We start from the raw sequence: 16,162 nt of genomic DNA, 5'->3' as shown, positions 1-16,162 counted from the left end.
GGACTCTCATTTCAAGTACCCATGCAAGCCAGATTTGAGAGCCCCTCCCTTTCTCCACTCTCTTCTCTGCTCATCCAAGGAGAGTGTCTTCATGGTGAGCAGATCTTCTAGATTTTTAAGAAAGGTTGGTGAAGAAGATGTAGAGATCCAAGCGCTGAGTGATCGCTTGGATACTTCTAGAGGCCGGATGCGTGAACAGCTTCAGAACAATCTCGGAGCGGCAAAGTCGAGGGTTGAACGAGTTCCCTAATAGGTACACTCGATATTTGATTTTAAAGATCAATTATGAATCGATCGACACGCTTCCGTATCCATGGAAATGTGTTTTCCATGGACGAACCAATGCACCAAACCCAAAACATCCGTCTTGTGTGAGGGTTGGGACGGACGGCAATCTTATGTTGCCTGAAAAAAGGTTTTTCAAGCATTAAATCAAGGCCCAGAACCCAACAGCATTGTGTATTTCATTATATGGAATTATTTATGGGGTTTCTAGTCTTATTTTTCTTCCTTCCCTCGTGTCGCCATTAGACTTGATCTAAAGGAGGCAAATTATGGTTTTTACTAATGATTACTGCGGACAATCATTGGGAAAAGATGCCATGATGCATTGAAAATTGTGATCATGTCAAGACCAATCATTAGCCAAATCAATTATATTTGTTGAGTGATAAGATGATGTGGGCCATAAGAAAAAATATTGGACTCAAATCACAATAAATACTATTGCGAAGAACGAGAAAAAATAAATATGTTTACATTTTAAAAATACCTCGCTTTATTTTGTATTTGATGCTTTAAAATTAAAAAATTGTATCGTATGTATGCTGGGACAAACAGCTCTTATACGTGTATACGGGTTGCAAGTGCATAAATGTGTCACACATGTGACTAATTGCAATTAACCAAAACAGATAAAACATGTTGATATTGTGTGCACTAATGCGTCATCGCATCACACATTTATCATTTATTAAATCTTCTTTTTTTCTTATTCACGTAGGGACATGTGGCAAATGCAGAGATATCAATCGAGAAAGACACAAAAAAATATGACCCGATGATTGAAAATAACAAACCCTAGATACATCATGATAGTGGTGACAAGGCGATAGAATATTTTAACTAAATCAACAGCCAAGATTGCTCGAACTTCAAAGCTTGATATTTGGCAATCCAAAATCTCGAATATGGCCACTCTATTATCCATATCCCCATTGGTTTTTAAGTACATCTACGTGAATGCATGAACAAATAATCACTAGGTTGGCATAAATATTAATACACTTATAATTACTTCATAGCTTCATACATCACCATTACTCTCGTTTGACAACCTCGTATTTTGTAATATATTTTGTTATCCTTTAATCAAACATTTAAATATTAAATTTTCTATCCATCATTCCCTGCATAGATGATCCATATTCATCACAAGATAAATCTGTGTTATGTAATGTAAATGAATTAAAAAACAAACAATGACATAATTAACACTAACTTTCGAGTTTATCTCTCATTTACTCTCTTTCCCGTCGTACTATCATCAACCATGCCATTTCCTTTTCTTCATTATTGACGAATCATGCCCATGTGCTTCCACTACCATTGCCTCATCATTTTGTCTTCCCACTGTCAAGAGAAAAGGTAAATGCATGTACACATTTAATCCCATTTCTAACTGATGGATATTGTGTGGACGTCAAGCCAAATAATGCCACCATTTTTTTATTTAAGTTCATTGAATAAAATATTAATTCATTATTATTATTTCACTTTTTTTTTTTCAAAAACCCATAAAGTAAAATAGATTCACCAATGCCCTTATAATATTTTGCATGTGACCCTCTAGGCCCATGTATCATTCTAATTAATGACTTTATTATCCTAATAACAATTATTGACCAACATTATTCATTAAATGTATGAACATATAGATTAATTAACTAAGAATCATTTTAACCCAGTCGATAGGTTAAGTTTCCAGCCCGTGGGGTGCCAAGCTACACCTCGTGCTTTAGAAGATACTGAGTACTGTTCGAACTCTCTCATGAAACCTTTACCTTCATCGGTTACCGTATATGTATGATCCATCATCCGTGCTAGACTCTCAAATGACTTAGGGTATGGTTTATTGTCAAACCCTAATCCGTCATTTGATTAGTACTGATGCGTAACGGGTATCATTGGAGAATGCCTTCTCCAGTATCCTCACTACCCTGGCCCGAGAATTGATGCATCATCTTCCTTGAGTCAATCTCCTCATGTACAAATCTGACATGGATAAACCTCATTGATGTTTAGGTATAATAACATTCAAGGATTCTTCGGATTAATTCAATGAACTCTTTCACTAAAGAGCACCCACTGTTTGTATGTAGTGTCTCTACACAAATAACCATAGGATCATATATGCTTATCCTATAAGTAGGATCATTTAGTACTATTCTATCTGGATAATTTGATGTCCATCTCTACTATCCATCGAATAGGAATATTTAGAATACATGTTTAAAGACTAGTGATCATTGTATTATGATCTCTTCATAATTCAGTGGGTCATTGCACATATTCATGGACTTGATTATAATCATCACACTAGAATATTAATGAACATAATATTTTATTCAATGAACTTAAATAAACATAGTGGTGTGATTGGCTTGACGACCACATAATATCCATCACCTCTAATATTATTCAATTCTCATCGTATCTCTTTGGGATGAGATAAGTTTTGCTGACATATACAACGCATACATTAATGTATTAAATATTTATAATATAAGTGTCACCTCATTATCTATAAAACTTTATATTTCCTTCTCATTTTCCCTCTATTCTCTAATAATTCTAAAAAATACTCTCATATTTATCTTTTCCTCAACACCTTGTCATAAAACCTCTACTCCCTTGCACACAACATATTATTTCTATTTCTTCTTATATAGATCACCTTAAAAATATTCAGGAATGATAAAACCTTTTTGTTGTGTTCAACCCAGAATTCTTCCACTTTAATAATTAAATAATTTGTTATTTTAAATAAACAAATTTTAATAATTAAATTATTGACGGAACCAAATATCTTCTTCATAAGATCTGAGGTATGCCACTCTATTATAAGAAGAAATAAAAAATATTAATAATTAAAATAATATCTTTGACACATTGATGAAATCAAATTCAGTGATTTAATTTCTCATTCATATTTGAGTCAATACGAAAAATTGATAAGATATTTAGTGTTAAACCAGAGGTTGGGGTTAATTGTGTCACTTAAGACTTCTGTTTTATACAATAAGATTTATAATTTTTTTTACAACCATGGAGCGCGTAAGGGTTGAATACATACAAAGCAAGTATTGAATAATTGAATTTCAAATTTAATTTTGTTTTTAAGTATTTTATATAGTTTCATTAGTTAAATATAATTTAATAAAATAAATGTAGCGAAACATATTTCGAAATAATTATAGGAAGAAGGGAAAATAAATCTGAGTCAATGTAGTTTTTTAAAAATTATAGAAAAATTTTGGAAATTTTCTTGAGATAAATCTTGATTAATAATAATTAAACACTTTAGCTGGTATTGTAGTAGCTCTGGGTGACCATTGATAGTAGTGGGTGGAATAGAGTGAGTATATGAGTATTATTGTCATAGATTACAAGTGGCGGTACAAACTTGTGAGTGTCAGAGCAGGGTGAGTGATAATGATTTTTGTCGTCCATTGTGGCGATGCACATGAAGTTGGATACACAGCGACAAACAATGGAGTTGGTGGTGGCAAACATGATGGTGAAAACTTATGCTATCAGTGATGATTGCCTAGGGAAAAAGATAAAGATGTCAGATTGAAAAAGACAAATATCACACTAGCCACGTCTTCACATGCCCAACAATCTGAGTGGTAATTTTTCTTTTGGAGTCTTGATCATGACATCACTTCTTTGATCATTTGCTATTGTAAAGCGAGGCCAAACCCAAACGGTGTAATTATGAACAAAACACAATAATATTTTTTCATAACGATGGCGAGACCTATTCATAGATCCTAGATATTGCACAGTATAGGGGATAAACCTGAAGCTTCCCTAAACTTTTGGCCTGAAATGCCTTATCAATCATTAGACATTGCAATTTAAAGTTGAATTATTCTCAACCACTTGATTTTTTGTCACCTCAGTAATCTGTTTGACGGATTTCCAGTGTAGCATGAAAATTTTGGAAGTTCCAAAAAATTAAAAATTAATATTTTTTAATAAGTACAAAAGTATAGTTCATATCTTTTAAAATCATCTTATTTAATGAATGTAACTCCAGGGAATTCCATAAAATACCAAAAAATTAAGAAAAGTCTTAAGTTTCATTGAATAAATATAAAAATAACATTAACAATATTTAAATAGATATCTATTATGAGTTCATGAAATCAATGTCAAGAAATTCTGTTAAAATACCATAAAATGATTAGCTGTGATGACGAAGGATGGCCTTCACTAGGAATAAACATTAGGTATTTAAAAAATATAATATGGGGATGAGAATATATATTTTATAAAATAAGAAATAAGGGGAGACGAGAAACATTTTGATTAAGGATGTTCATATGGAATAGTTAATGCATGTAATTATTAGATTAATATGGATGACACGGATCAGATGGATATATGTAGGTAGGTAGATGCGGATGGATAGATGGTTGTGAATATTTGAATGTTGAGAATAAGATGACGGAATAAGTACAAGGAGACTCATCGTACACCCTAATATTTTGACAGGATCAATGAGATTCAGAACAGAAGAAAAGCTGCTCCACTTCTCGTTTTCCATCTAACTTTGATCAACAATGGACAGCAAAAAATTTTGATGTATCTCAAAATTTATTTGCTCTTCTTAAGTTACAAATACAGGAGTGATTCCAAGATCACTTTTAGGACTAAAAAGAGGGTTATATTTGTAGATAATAGGGCATGGATGGATAGACGTGAGAGAGAGAAAGATCCCCTCAAAATTCCTTCTAGATCATCATATATTATGATTTGAAGTTGGATCACTATTGATAGGATAACGCATCACATTATTCTCAAAGTTTCAGAGTACTCTTATCTCATTTTTTTCTATTTAAAACCACAAGTTGGCGTGTGCCCATCGACAAAAAAATACATGGATAGATCCTCCAAAAAGTACACTTCATGATCCCAGTAAATTCTCTTCCATCAAATTTAAAGTATAAATATGGTTAATTCAATTAATGCTTTGACTGGACATTCGTTTGAGTTTTAATATCTGATTTTTATGTCCTCACACACGTCCACTATCACATTGCATTTATTGTGATTTTAATTGTCTTTTTTTGATTGGGCCAGTTTTATTACACATTAGAAATTATAATGTTAGCTTATGATTGGCTCAATGAAAAGTGCAGTTAATTGTTGGCATAAACCAACTGTTGGTTTATGCCATGAATTGATCAAGTAACGACATGTGGGAGACTGTAATTAAAATCAGAAAAATTCATAAACTAATTCACATGTTTCTAGAATCTATATTTTAATTTATAAAACAACTTTGAAATATATGCTCCAACTTAAAAAATCTCTCTAAATATAATAATAGAAATTCTAATATATATAATATTAGAAAACTATTCACTTTATGATTATGATGTCAAAAAGTTCCACAATAATACTTAAACATAAAAGAGTCAGAATATCATTCTAAAAACACATTTAATCATTTTAAACTTCATAACACATATATAATCATTTGACTTTATACTTCGACAATCACTATTACTAATAGACCTGAACAAGACTGAAGGTTTAACCCAAGCCAGACAAGACTATGGCCAAATTGGGATTAAGCCAAACTTAACGTACAGTTTTGTACAACAAAAATCGATATTTCACAGAAGTAACATAAAATATCAAGCGATCTAAGAATTCTAAACCCTTAATTAGGCAGCTTATGTCTAAATATAATTCTACCGAACAAACTATGCATGCCCTCTTGAACAAATTATGCACATCTTTATTATTCATCTTGGACAAAAATCATCAGATATTAAACAATCTTCACTATCAAGCGACGCATATGCAGGCCCACTTCTGATGCATCATCCAACTCTTTAAGAGAAAGTCCAAATGTTATTCTCAGAGCATGAGATATTTAGATCTAAGTTTGAGGGAAATAAATAAAGTGGGGTCTATGAATTCTTCGATATCTAAAAAACTTAATGAAAATGACTAGGAATAATCGAAATACTAAAAATCTTCACATCAACCATCAGGCAGTTTACTGCCTAATCTTCTTATTCATCTCCTAATATATTTCTACTGATGGATTTCCGTCTTCCCAATGAATTCTACCTCAACATTGTCTCCTAGTCTTCCACATGATTTTCATCCTATAAACTATCTAATATTCTTGGTCAATAAAATGGTAGAAAGACATTTCATAAGAATGATTCCTGATTAAGATCAAGACGAGAACATCAATATTCAATATAATTTACAGAATGAAACATCTAGAGAATAAAGATACCCGAGAGAAGGTTAGAAGCGGCTAAGCAACATACCTCTTAGTTGCATATCCTCCACCCTCCACTCGGTACCCTCTCATGGACTCTAGGTTTTCTATTAGGAAAAGTCAACCTCCAGTCAAGATTTCCTATCAAGTAACGGAAGACCCTGTCATACAAGGTTTTGAACAGATTAGAAGTGTTCATGGAATATAACCTTTTCTGAGTAATACTCTTCAATACCATAATTAACAAAGTTGATAAAAATGCTGGCGCCAAAACAAGAAAGAGGACCCCCTTAGAAATTAATTTTTTTTCTTTTGAAAAAATCGCAGGCATTGAAGAAATAATTTGGCTGTAAGATTTCATAAAGCAATAAAATCCTAAATGATGTGCATTAAAAGCTAAGACAGAGACGAGACCTTCTTTCATTCTCCACAAAATTAGGGTTCTCAGCTTGCGGGGAGGTGGAGCAATTAGATAGGATCTCTGAGTCAGGAAGTTGCAGTAACTTGGACGCAATGCGCGCCCAATTGTAAGACCTGAATTACAGAGTCAGAAGGACAAATGATTCGAAGCCACTTAGATATAAATCAAATGTGATGGCAATAAATTTCTGTCATCGGTTCTTTGTTTAGATTACATTGAACAGTCAGGAAAAATACCGAATGTATAAAGACACCATGTCATCAAAGAAATCATTATTTAGTACTTTGGGATAGATTTGGTTTTCAGAAAAAAATGTCAACTGTTTGATCACACGGCGATCAAAAACCAGTTGAAAAAATTCTGTCCAGAAACGAAAAAGTAATCACTTAAATGTAGTTACCGTTGGAAGTGAGTTTATTGGGCTTAATGGTGCTCCGTATTGGATTAAGGGTTCTCCTCTTGTCGATAAATAATGATGCTGAGACTAAAAAATGAGCCTTTTTAATGTTTTCTTGGCCCGCAATATCTTTTTATCATGTTATCTTTTTAATGTTTTCTTTTTTACTTCGACAATAATCAAAATTCACAGTAACAAATATACATTGTCTAGTTTTGGTTTAAAGAAATCCCGAGAACTCATGAAACCCAATAGTTGGTAGTTGTTGGTGCGAAAAGACATTGAACCTGAGAATAATGAATACTCTGGAAAATATTTTTATTGATATAAAGATGAACAAGGAAAATACTGAATGTATAAGGACACAGTATCAGCCAAGAAAAAATTGAGGGTTGTCAAGACAGAAATGATTTTCAAGAATCAATGCCAACTATTTAATCACAAGACAGAAGAGCAATTATGGAAAATATTATAAATCAAAATACGATAAAGATGACTGATTAAATGTTGTTACCATGAGCATGGAGCGATTACAAATATATCAGAAAAAGTGTCATAAGTATCCATTAGTTTCCCTTTCCAACGGGAATCCCCAGAGGCCACTGTCACACGTACCCTTCTGACAATCTCGTCCGGACAACGTGAACTTTGATCAAAGATAGCCGGTCTTATTGATCCAACAGAAGTATCTACCTAGAAAAAATAAAGAAATCATCAGCGTTTTCTCCGATATATTAAAAAAAAACTAGTAAACATTCCTCTTAAAGAAGTTCAAATTCTCAAATAAAAGAGGAAACGGCTCACTGACCAAAACACCAGCGATAATGGGAACAGTGATTCCATTTGCATTTAATTTTGTGTTATGACCTAGGACACACAATGTCTTGATATGAAAGTGTTCTTGTCTGTTCTTCAGCGCTTCAATGATCTTTCTACACAGTGGAATTGAGTGACCTGGTTCTTTATCCATGCAGCCCACAGTGTCCTGAGAACAAACTTGCATTATGAACGTTTGAACACAATGAACTCCTCTTTTTTTACATTTGGTTAAATATATTTACAAACAGAAGTGAATTATCGGCTCGTAATCAATAAATAAATATTCAAGAGCATTTATTGTGTTTTTTATGCCGACATATCGGCACCATTGTCTAATAGTCCGGAGGAGAAGAAGTAAAAAATGTCGAAACTGACAGGGCACTTACCCTGTCAAGAACATCATCAAAGCCCCCGACAATATGAACCTGGGAAAACATCACCATTTAGCTTCAAAAATAAGTCGTACGCATGTGAAATATATGTGATAGATATCGGAGGGGAGAGAAAAAAATGAAGAGATAAATATGTTGGGAGAGAGAAAGGGAGAGAGAGATAGAGAAGACCGAGAGGGTCAGAGAGAGACAGAGAGAAAAGAGAGATATAGACAGAGACAGAGAAAAGAGAGAGATAGACAGAGACAGAGAGAGAGTGACAGAGACAGAGAGAGAAGAGAAAGACAGGGACAGAGACAGAGAGAGAAGAGAGAGACAGGGACAGAGACAAATATGGAGACATAGATAGAGATAGAAGAAAGAGACAGGCACAAAGACAGAGGCAGAGAGAAGAGAGAGAGGCAGACAGAGGGAGAGAGCTGACATCTAGCCGACCCAATTTGCGTCGACCCAGTGAGGATAACATTTGATCAAGGCCCATGTTGATGACTTTTGGAGAATCCAAATGGGCAATGGAGATACTGAAATTAAACACAAGAACGAAAATAATGAACAACGTAAACCAAAAAACCATTTTAGACATAACCCATGTTTCATACATTCCACTATCCTGTTCGCGAATGATAAAAGCCACGCAGGTAGTTGCTTCGTCCGTCCCAGCTAGCTTTTCATAAAGAGAGAGAGACAGAGAGAAAGAGAGAGATCAAGAGGGAGGCAACAAAACACTTTCATGTAAGGAACGATCGGTTAATAAAAAAGGAAAACTAAACTTAGAAAATTGATCATTCATCAGTATTATCCACTTTCGAATTCTTGAAGGCATTTCATGGACTTTATGAATTCTGTCACTGGTGAGGCGATTAAAGCAATACAGTGAACAAGAAGCCATGTCAAAATAATGGACGAAATAGACTGACTCTCATATCGGAAATTGAAACATAATCCTTTGCCCGTATCAGACTGGGGGAGAAGTGAGAGTAAAATGAGTGAAAATTCAATGCGTATTTTTACACCCTTATTTATTACTCGGGGAAATTGTTAGGATCGTTTCCCCCCAAAATCCAGTTATACCAGATATCCCTCCAGAAGAGAGAGATTGAATGTTAGTTCGTAATAGAGATCGAATTATAGTCTGACATTCCAGAAACCTTGATTAAACTCAAAGTTTTCCGTGCACAAGATCTTGTAAAAATTACAGTCCAACGTCGTAAGAATGAATAAAGAAATTTACGGGCCGAATGAAAAAATTTACCCATTTTCATCACAGACATGCTTTTGGTCTGAGATCCTAAATTCTATAATTCATGCGGCGATGTAATCTCCAAAGATCAGTCTCACACAGGCAAATTTTAATGATCGTTCAGAAACACATAAACCAACAACTGGAAAAGGCTGTACGCCCCTCACCTCTACAAATTCAGGGTCCACTGTCGCAAATTCCCTCTGAAACACGTACACATGTCTCGAAGAAGGCGACAACGGCTCAGTGTTGGAAGGATCATCCGACACCATCGATAATCTCCTTTCCGGCATGGCTTTAAGCCGATCCGAGGCGGAGACAAGCGACGAATGCTCGAGCAACGATTTCAGTACCAAATCCCCCTGTTCCTGCGAAATCAACTGGGGCCTGAATCTCTAGCACAGAAAAACATCGCGCAAAAACAAATTCATGAAAAAAAAAACTCAGCGAATGACGGAAAAGATTGATGGATCATCGAAACTACCTCTGAAGAACGATCGAAGTTCGGAGGAGGCCACGGAAGGCCATCCACGAAGATCATCGCTACGTCCGCGCTTCTCTGTTCTTCCGCGAGCAGTCTGTGTCTAGTCTGTTTCAGAGTTTGAAAACATATAAATACTAAAACTGTTGTGTCCTACTAAGGTCCAGGTTTTAGTAATGGCCTAAACATTATTAATAGTGTTTGTCCTTACCCTGATATGGGTTTTAGCAATGGCCTAAACATTATTAATAGTGTTTGTCCTTACCCTGATATGGGTTTTAGCAATGGCCTAAACATTATTAATAGTGTTTGTCCTTACCCTGATATGGGTTTTAGCAATGGCCTAAACATTATTAATAGTGTTTGTCCTTACCCTGATATGGTTTTTAGCAATGGCCTAAACATTATTAATAGTGTGTCCTTACCCTGATATGGGATGACGATATTGGGTTGGATGCTGAACCGGATCTCGGAAATGGGATTCTCAGATATCTGTCCATAGAGATATCATGATGCCGGATGACGGTATCAGATGTCGGTTGCAACAGTATTGACATCCGATACTGTTATATGTACCAATATCGACAACGACCCTTGTTTCAAAGGTTTGACGACGATGCTGGGTATCAGCGTCGGATATTGGTTTTTTGAATAGAACCGGATGACAATATCGGGATGGATGCTGAACCGGATCTCGGAAATGGGCTTATCCGATATCTGTCCATAATGATATTTTCATACCGGATGAGGGTATTGGATCTCGGTTGCAACAGTACCGATATCAGATACCATTATCTGTACCATATCGACATTGGCCCTTGTCTCAAAGGCTAGACAAAGATATTGGGTTATCGACATCGGATATCAGTTGTTGGTTTTTTTTATATCTTACGTATGAATAGAGATATATTCCAAATAACTCATTGTAAGTAACTAAACTATTTGGGTTCATATTTATTGTTTGTTTAAGCATTTTTAAATTTTCTTAATGGTTTTCGATTGATCTACTTTGTCTGGCCCAGTATAGAATGGATCAGATTGCTCTCATTACGGAGCCCATTATTATCTCATCTATAATTCAGGTATATCAATGGATCTAATGTAAGATGTTTTTCAACAGTAAAATGATTTCAACTATTTGTATTAATAAACTTTACAATTTTTCATATGACCCCTATTTTTAAACCGGTACACGAATATCGATAATCATTATTCGCAGACCAATTTTTGGTATGGATTTGGATATCCAATGTCCGGATATCGGAGTTATATATCATTTTCAATATCCAGTATCTGCAACATCCATATCCTGAGGCCTAAGATATCCTTCTAATATCCGTAATCAAAACATTAATCTTATCTAAAATTTCTCAGTTCGAGGAGCTCCGGTCAAGAATCTGGTAATCCGGTAGAGGTCAAGAAGAAAAGTTAGATAGAGGTAGGATAGAGGTAAAAGTTGCGATAGATCGTTGCAGCAGGCGTTCAAAGAAGATCTCCTCTTCGTCAAGTGGGTGCCCATGGAATGTCAAATATTCCCCTTCGAGGAGCTCGATAGAGACCTCTCGGAATAGTTTATTTTAATATTTTTAAAGAAATTTAGTAAAAATGTAAAATAATATTTTTTAATTGACTCTGGCTCTAGTCCATTTTGACCCTTGGAACTAAACCTGCCTGACCAAACAGTAGGCCCCAAATGGCTGACCTACGGTCTGGATTTGGTCCGGTTGGCACGGTTAGGGTTTGATGGTCCCTGTCTGGCCTGAGTTTTTTGCTAGAACCTAAACCCAACTTATAGTATGGTCCGGTCTTGTTCAGTTTCGGCCTGGTCCCGCTCCAGTCCACTTCCAATTGTGTTGACTGGTCAAAGTCAAAATAAAGGAATGGTCATAAACTTATTGTAAAATGAAAAATGTATTGCAAAGTGATATATAGAATCTATATTGGGAGATGAAAAGAATAATAAAATAAAAAGAAAAGAAGAAAGAGAAAACAATAATATAAAAAGAGAAGAAGAAGAAAAAGAACGTATGTAAATAAAGAGAAAAAAGAGAAAAACAGGGAAGAAGAATATAAATGAAGAATAAAATATGATAAAATAAGAACAAAATATGAAAAGAAGAAAATAAGGATAAATTAAGAGTAAAAGTAGAAGAAGAAAAATGGAAAACAAAGGAAAGAAGAACGGAAGATGAAAACAAGGAAATAAGGAGAAATGAAGAGTAAAAGAAGGCAAGGGAGAACGTAAGATGAAAACAAGAATGAAAGAAAAAAAGAAGAATAGAGAACAACAAGAAGATGAAAAAAAGAAAAAAGAAAAGGGAACAACAAGAAGAAAATAAAAGGAAAAATATGAAGAACAGAATAAAAGAACAATAGAATAAAAGGAAGACGATAATAAAAATAAGAAGAGAAGACGAGGACAAATAATAGGAGGGAGACCGCACGGTTTACCCTCTCTCCCCCTTCCCACCGGTCTTTCAACCAGGAACTTTGACCAATATAAATATTTTTTATTTTTTAAATAATGTTTGGTTTGACTGTCAGCCCGGTCAAATTTGACCATCAGACCAGATCTGACCAGTCCAAGCCGTCCAACCTGAAATGGCAGAACAACAGTCCCAGTTCAGTGTGATCTGGCTGGTCCCCGGTCCAAAATGTCAAACCCTAGGCACGGTCCTCAGTCCTAAATGTCCAACCATAATAACAAAATTCACCTAAAAATAATCACAATAACGAATTAAAAATGCGAAAATAAAATAAAAAAATCCCGATTTGCAGATTCGCGCCACGGGAAAGCTAATGTGTCAGCTTTAGAAGGGCATCTGCGTAACTTACTGTCTCCGTTAGACGGCCGAACCTGAGCCGTCCGATTTCGCTTATCGAGATCCGCGTAAAACAAATCCAGCCGTCCGTTTCCATCGTTCGCTCCGTCCCGAGGTTCAACCAATTGATATATGCCACGTGGCTTTTCGGCAGTCCGACGAGCCGATTTCATGGCGGGGGAAGTATACATACCGAGCTTCAAGGCAATGGCTGTTCTTGGAGAAGAGCGGAAAGGGAGAGATCAGCTGCTGATCGGAGGAAGTTTCTTTGACCTCTACTCTCCTTCTCTCTCGCTCTATCACTCTTTGATCCTTCGTCACGTTTCTTCCACCCATCTTGCGCGTCTTGGAAAGTGAAAATCGGTGCCGACAGCAGGAAAGGCGCGCAGGTACTTGCATTTCCTAGTTTTCATTTGATTCATTCGGTTTGATCGATGGGAAAACGTTATTTTTGCGGTTTTTTTTGCTGATCTCGGGACTCTTTTCCTGGTGTGATTACGAGGATTCGAGCTTTCTAGATAATAACTGTTCTATATGTTCTTCTCTTCCTATTTTCTTTTTTATTTGTTGAAGTCTTCCGAATTAGAGATTAGATGCCAAAAACACACTCCTAATCTGAAAAACCGTTCCATTAGAAGGCATTCCGCAGATTCGTATCCCCATTATTCGTCAAGACGATGCATTTAGTGTTCTGTCTTTTTTGATGGAGCCTTCCGAATTAGGGTTTAGACGCGAAAAACACTCCTAATTTAGTGAAGCGTTCCATGAAAAGGCATTCCAGAAATTCGTATCTCCACTAGTCATTAAAACGAGAAATTTACTTCTGCATTTTTTGTTGAAGCCTTCCGAATCAGGATTTAGACGCTAAAAAACACAACTAATCCGAAGAACCGTTCTAAACTAGGGCATTCCAGAAACTCGCATTCTCCTCTGTTCATCAAAACGATGCATTTGAATGTTCTGGATTTTTTGTGGAAGTCTTCCAAACTAGGGTTTTAAACGCTTCAAAACACTCCAAATCTGAAGAACCGTTCCATTAGAAGACATTCCAGAAACTCGCGCTCTCTACTCCATCAAAAACGACGCATTTAATGCTCAAATCACTGCACGGTCTCCTCTTTCCACTCCTTTTTCTCTGACAAAAGCGCGATCATTTCCCCACAATAAAGGTGAAAACCCCCAATTCCCGAGAACCCAACCCACCCGTAAAACAAATTCCACGAACAATTCGACAGATTTCCCAATCCGAAACTCACGGCCACGGTCAGTTCCTCCGCTCTCCCCACTCCTCTTCGCCACTCCCAGCCTCAAACCGCTGTTTTGTCGCTTCCCCTCGAAACCCGAACCCAATACAATCCACCAAATTTTCAATTAAAAATTTGTTTTGATCCACCAAACAACCCAACACAAACAATTCACAATTAAAAATTTTCAATGGCGGAAATCAACCCCCGAAACGAGTGGACGAGAGGGGAGACCCGTGCTCCAATAAGAACCCTAACCCCGTTTCTTCTTCTTCTTCCTCCGACGAGCAGATCAGAGCAGAGCAGCCATGGGAGCGGGAGGACGGATGACGGTTGACGAGACCGAGCCGCTCCAAAGAGTCCCCACGACGAAGCCCCCGTTCACGCTGGGCGAGATCAAGAAGGTCATCCCGCCCCACTGCTTCCGCCGCTCCATCCTCCGCTCGTCCTGGTACGTCATCCAAGACCTCGCCATCGTCATCCTCCTGCTCTACTTCGCCGTCAACGTCATCCCGTCCCTCCCGTCCCCGGCCCGGCTCCTGGCCTGGCCCCTCTACTGGCTCGCCCAGGGCAGCGTGATGACGGGCCTCTGGGTCATCGCCCACGAGTGCGGCCACCACGCCTTCAGCGACTACTCCCTGGTGGATGACGCGGTGGGTCTCGTCATCCACTCCGCCCTCTTCGTCCCGTACTTCTCCTGGAAGTACAGCCACCGTCGTCACCACTCCAACACGGGCAGCCTGGACCGGGACGAAGTTTTCGTCCCGAAGCCGAAATCCCAACTCTCCTGGTTCTCCAAGTACTTGAACAACCCCCCCGGCCGGTTCCTCACCCTCTTCGTCTCTCTCACCGTCGGCTGGCCTCTCTACCTCGCCTTCAACGTCTCCGGTCGCCATTACGACTCCTTCGCCTGCCACTTCCTCCCGTCATCCCCCATCTACTCCGACCGAGAACGCGTCCAGATTCTCGTCTCCGACGTCGGCCTCGCCGTCGCCGTCTTCGTCGTCCACCGTCTCTCCTCCGCCTTCTCCTTCGCCTCCGTCGCGTCCCTCTACCTCCTCCCTCTCGTCATCGTCAACGCCTTCCTCGTCCTCATCACCTTCCTCCAGCACACCCACCCCGCCCTCCCCCACTACGACTCCGCCGAGTGGGACTGGCTACGTGGCGCGCTCGCCACCGTCGATCGGGACTATGGGTTCTTGAATAAGGTCTTCCATATCATCACCGATACCCATGTTGTTCATCATCTCTTCTCCTCCATGCCGCATTATCACGCCATGGAGGCCACCTTGGCGGTGAAGCCTCTGCTGGGTGAGTACTATCGCTTTGATGGGACGCCTGTTTATAAGGCTATGTGGAGGGAGGCTAAGGAGTGCCTCTACGTGGCGCCGGATGACGGGACGAAGAACCGGGGCGTGTTCTGGTACAGGAACAAGTTCTGAGGTTTTCTTCTTTTGTTCCTCCCTTTTTTTTGTCTGTCTGGTAATAAGCGGTGGGGACTTTGTTCTTTTGGGGTCTTTGTTTTTTTTTTTTGGTTCTTGTTGATGGGAAATTGACGCTTTCCTGTTGCTAATTGCGGTGCTTTGAAGTGGAGTTGTTTAACCGATGTTGAATCTCTCTCTCTTTTTTTCTTTAGCAATCTCTTTTCACTAACTGCGTCTGTCTCTATCTCTATTAATACCCACACATGGACATAAGCTGGTTAACCAGGTGAAATCTCTTGTTTTTCTTTAACAATCTCTTTCTAGGTTTGAGAGACTCATCTTGTTTTTGGCCTCCAACTTACCCATCTATCTCTATCTCTCTTTATACCT

The 16,162-nt window shown here is 37.8% G+C and overlaps 2 protein-coding genes across 6 annotated transcripts; one reads left to right on the top strand and one right to left on the bottom strand.

The window, feature by feature from the left end:
* Window positions 1-5,876: 5,876 nt before the first annotated feature.
* Window positions 5,877-10,382, bottom strand: LOC144709178 (protein N-terminal asparagine amidohydrolase family protein). 5 transcript variants are annotated; one of them, XM_078582611.1, is made up of 10 exons: window positions 10,286-10,382; window positions 9,969-10,196; window positions 9,161-9,225; window positions 8,986-9,082; window positions 8,556-8,594; window positions 8,159-8,335; window positions 7,865-8,043; window positions 6,947-7,066; window positions 6,582-6,693; window positions 5,877-6,129 (listed from the first exon to the last, which is right to left on the bottom strand). In XM_078582611.1, the coding sequence occupies exons 1-9, from the start codon at window positions 10,340-10,342 to the stop codon at window positions 6,585-6,587; spliced, it is 1,071 nt and encodes a 356-aa protein (XP_078438737.1). In that variant the 5' UTR covers window positions 10,343-10,382; the 3' UTR covers window positions 5,877-6,129; window positions 6,582-6,584. The 5 variants fall into 5 exon arrangements, with proteins under 5 accessions (XP_078438737.1, XP_078438736.1, XP_078438740.1 ...); XM_078582610.1 differs by lacking the exon at window positions 5,877-6,129 and having other exon boundaries at window positions 6,457-6,693; XM_078582614.1 differs by lacking the exon at window positions 5,877-6,129 and having other exon boundaries at window positions 6,457-6,693; window positions 9,969-10,169; window positions 10,286-10,381.
* A 2,932-nt stretch (window positions 10,383-13,314) lies between these two features.
* Window positions 13,315-15,961, top strand: FAD2 (fatty acid desaturase 2). The gene is made up of 2 exons (XM_078582609.1): window positions 13,315-13,493; window positions 14,640-15,961. Exon 2 carries the CDS (start codon window positions 14,657-14,659, stop codon window positions 15,788-15,790), a length of 1,134 nt encoding a protein of 377 aa, XP_078438735.1. The 5' UTR covers window positions 13,315-13,493; window positions 14,640-14,656; the 3' UTR covers window positions 15,791-15,961.
* Window positions 15,962-16,162: the final 201 nt, after the last annotated feature.

Source organism: Wolffia australiana, chromosome 11, assembly GCF_029677425.1.
Source record: "Wolffia australiana isolate 7733 chromosome 11, ASM2967742v1".
In the NCBI taxonomy this organism is placed as follows: Eukaryota; Viridiplantae; Streptophyta; class Magnoliopsida; order Alismatales; family Araceae; genus Wolffia; species Wolffia australiana.
This window is presented reverse-complemented; position numbering and strand designations above follow the sequence as displayed.